General features: G+C 32.8%; 1 protein-coding gene across 1 annotated transcript in view; it reads right to left on the bottom strand.

Annotated features, from left to right (window-relative positions):
* SENP6 (SUMO specific peptidase 6) overlaps window positions 1-3,819 on the bottom strand; it is an 88,114-nt gene that overhangs the window by 49,256 nt on the left and 35,039 nt on the right. The window contains exon 6 of the mRNA XM_085316089.1: window positions 1,038-1,139. Within this exon, the coding sequence (XP_085172215.1) occupies window positions 1,038-1,139 (102 nt within the window). The remainder of the gene's footprint in view (window positions 1-1,037; window positions 1,140-3,819) is intronic.

The raw sequence follows: 3,819 nt of genomic DNA, 5'->3' as shown, positions 1-3,819 counted from the left end.
AAAGGAAAGAAAGAAAGAAAAGGATGATGCCTACATGAGTCCACTACCCCTCAAAAATCTAAGCAAGATCCAGAGAAATAAAAAGGGGAAGGTAACTATGCAATGCTGATAGAATTGATAGGATGTGGGTCAGTGGAAATCCATGAAATGCACAGATAAAGAGAGCTCTGAATGAACAAACCTTAACAGAAAAATTCTTAAAGCAACAAAAATTCTTAAAGTTAACTTGCATGTTTCTGTGACACATGCTGGATGCAAAAAGCCTGTTTAAAAAAAAAAAAAAAGCCTTTCAAAAAAGGCTTTGAAAATCTGGCATGTTTCTTAGAAAAAACAGATTGTGGAAATATGTATCAAGGCAGTCCATCTTCTGGTCAACAAAATTCTTCTCTTTCTATATTTACTAGGAATTTATAGAAGTCTGACCTAGTTCTAAAAACAAACAAAAATTATCCAACAAAGTTTAAATCAGTATAGCTAATATTCTCCACTCTCCCATCATCCACTGTAACAAGCCTTTATATAAATGAAAACCTTACTCGTGAGATGYCTCAATGAAGAAATTATATTAAAGTTGTCTTTACAGTTTGTACGCTTTACGTCATATTAAAAGACTATGTTTAAAGACATATTTAAAGACTACATACGATCAACATAGCTAAGACTTAATCTTTTGATGGGTCTAATGCAAGCTGGAATATCTGCGCGCTAATATTTCACTTTCATGTCGTCACTTACGCTGCATGCTGCATTTGTTCATTTGAAATGTTTTCTAAATATTTTYACATTGGTTGGTGCTTTCCTATCGAACGTATACCATATCGTGCTTCAAAAYTAGCAATTTCTAAGGTTATATGACAGCAAGCCTGAAATTATGAGCTTTTTGAAACTTCAGTAACTATGAAGATCAAGAATGTATCACATAATGTACTTCTGTTTCTTTCAAACACTTTAAAAGCATAAGGAAAATAGTGATATAGAATGACAGAAAGGGTTTYTTAAAACTGACTATCTGGAGGAACAGATTTATTTAGTCTTACCTTTGGGCTGCTGTTTTTACTACTGTTGTCTGCGCATGCGCATGGTGAAAACGTCTACCATGTACCACAGTTACAGGACAAGACATATTCTGAGCATTTTCACTGCAAAAGTATAGAAAAATGGTTTAAGACAAGACTCTTCTGTGTGATGTTTCAGAAATATTTTTCAAAAAAAGTGAAACTAATTGCCATGAAACATTTTTTCAGTTACACACTTGAATTAAATGAATTGATAATGCACCAGCACAGTCAAATGAAGAAGGTCTCGGCTACTTTCTACTTACAGTTCCACAAAAATCCAGTACATTTTCAAGCCATAATTCAGTGGCATTGTTTTTTTTACAGATTTATTGTGATTTACAATTTTTGCAATAACAAGGCTCTTAATTAAGCATTTTCTTACTGCAAGAGAGATCAATATAGCATATTATATAAGGAACCTAGAAATGAGTATTTTCACCATGACCAAATCTTGTTAATACTTCTAAAAGTGTAATTACTACACAGGGCAGATCATCGGCCGTTGGGCCAGTATCCAGTCTCTGGACAGCCAATGCCAAATTTCCTATTAATTGTTTTGTTAACTTCTTCCGTTATTTTGCTGCTTCTCTAAATAGTCTTTCCATCACTTGGGAGCCAGCATTTAATAACTTGCTAATCTCCCTATCATACTTAATATATGAAAAAATTTATTATCAGAAGCGAGAAAAGCACTCATCATCTGCCTAACAATGACAATATATATTTGTGTTGTCTGATTTTAAAATTGTGTTTTTCTGCTATTGTAATAATAGTTATACAAAATCAGAAATCAACTAAATATTTCATAAGCCACAATGTAATTTAAGTTCCTTTGAAAGACATAAAATAATCAGTCCTTGAATACAATAAGTAAGAATAAAACCTTTCTTTTCCTGAAAGAATGACCCTGTAGTTCCTGCTAAAATAAGAACAATTCACATCATACTACATTTGTGTTTTATTTTGAAATATTTGTAAGCTGGACTACTGAGTTAACAAGTGTTCTTATGAGAATGGAGTGAAGTCAGGATGTGCATTCCAGGATACCTGCAAAGTTATTCTTTAGCAATAGTTTTACTATTGCATTAGTATATTATAAGTCATCAATAAAATAAGAATATGTTACAAATGAACTATAAAGTACATCATTTATTTCCAACATGTATAATTTACATCAGTAATACATTCAGAAGAAACCCATTTTCTTCAAGAGGTCTGCTGAAATAAGCAGAAGAAAGTCCTTCATCTGCCAGATATGCAGCTTTTTCAGAATCTTCCTTGACAATAAGCAACAAGAACTATTAAAGCTTAACTTTTTGTACACTTCCTAAGTAACATTAATTAGTTGCATAAAAATTAAAGAATGGGTAGGTAACCAGTCCAAATATTTTACATACATATTTTATCAAACCATCTACAGTATATTATCAATTTTTATGAACTGCATCCTGTTTCTTTTACAATTACCATCACATTCAACATTCATTAAATTTAAAACTCGTATCYGTATACAGCCTAAGTATTTACTCCAGTGTGTCTAGTTTTCCACTAGGTAACAATGAACTCCACCTAATACTCACTGCGAACTTCTCTAGCCTTTTTGAGTTTTATCTTATCGTGTCCTGATTTAGTGTTTCGTGCAATTTAAAAATTAAAGAAAAAACTGCAATAAGTCACTGTTTTCTTCATTACAATACCATATTTATCTTTTCCAAGATAAATATTGCCCATTTCTTCCTTTCTCTTAGCTAGAAAGGTTTCCCAATTCTACTGAATTTTATCAACACCCAAAAACCTGTGAACCAGCTCTCCTTTATCCAACTTCTCCACTTCAATATCCTCAAACTCCAGGAAGCCAATGCTCYCCCCTACAAAGAACTATGATGCTTATAATTAATCTTCTATTTCCATCTACACGTTTTATTAAGACACAATATTAACTGCTTTAAAAAGATTAAAAGGAGTAACGTGAAAGGACTGAACTGCACATCTGAGCATTTTCCTCACTTTCTTACTGCCTGGGGAAAATATATGCAAACAGTTTATGGCAGTGAGACAGCTCATGGCTGGAATGCACCACACCTCAGAGAGAGGGAGGGAGAGGGCTAGTCARGTGCCCAAATATCTACATGCAGAGCTACTATATTCACCAATGTTTTTCAGCATCTCTCTGCTTTCTTCATTTATTGCCTTTGACACTTCAATTTGATTATTGCACAAAACACACAATTCTGCTGGGAAGATTACTTCCCAAGATCCTCAGCAGTAAAAGAGGATTAAAAGATACACTTTTCTATTCAACAGATTAGTATTTTGGTACTCCTTCAAAAACCACCAGACCCCAGCAATTACCCTGCACTCTTCTTGTGGTACAGGAGACACAAATACTGTATTAAAATGTTCAGGGAACATGTTGATTTCAACAGACAGCATGTTGATAATGGCAATTGTTTTTAAATTTTGGAAATACAACATTAAGATTTTGATTTTAAAACTGCTTGGAAATTTTAACTGCACTACATTACAAAAAAGTTTGTGAAAAAAAAATCTGATTGATTCAATAAACCTTTCAGAAATATTATTCAACAGAAGTTTCACTTCCTCCAATCTGTCTTTTATGAACAAATGAAAAGGTCTGGTCTCAGATTTCCTCAAGAAGCTGAAAACTGATTCCTAATCCCTCCTTTACACTCCCCTAAAAGATGAAAATGAGTCAACTGCTTTTTTTTTTTTTTTTTTTTTTTTTTTTTTTTTTTTTTTT

The sequence above is a fragment of the Rhea americana genome, unplaced genomic scaffold (assembly GCF_003343005.1).
Source record: "Rhea americana isolate MKP2758 unplaced genomic scaffold, rheAme1 scaffold_45, whole genome shotgun sequence".
In the NCBI taxonomy this organism is placed as follows: Eukaryota; Metazoa; Chordata; class Aves; order Rheiformes; family Rheidae; genus Rhea; species Rhea americana.
The sequence above is the reverse complement of the archived record's forward strand: the minus strand, read 5'-3'. Positions and strand labels throughout refer to the sequence as shown.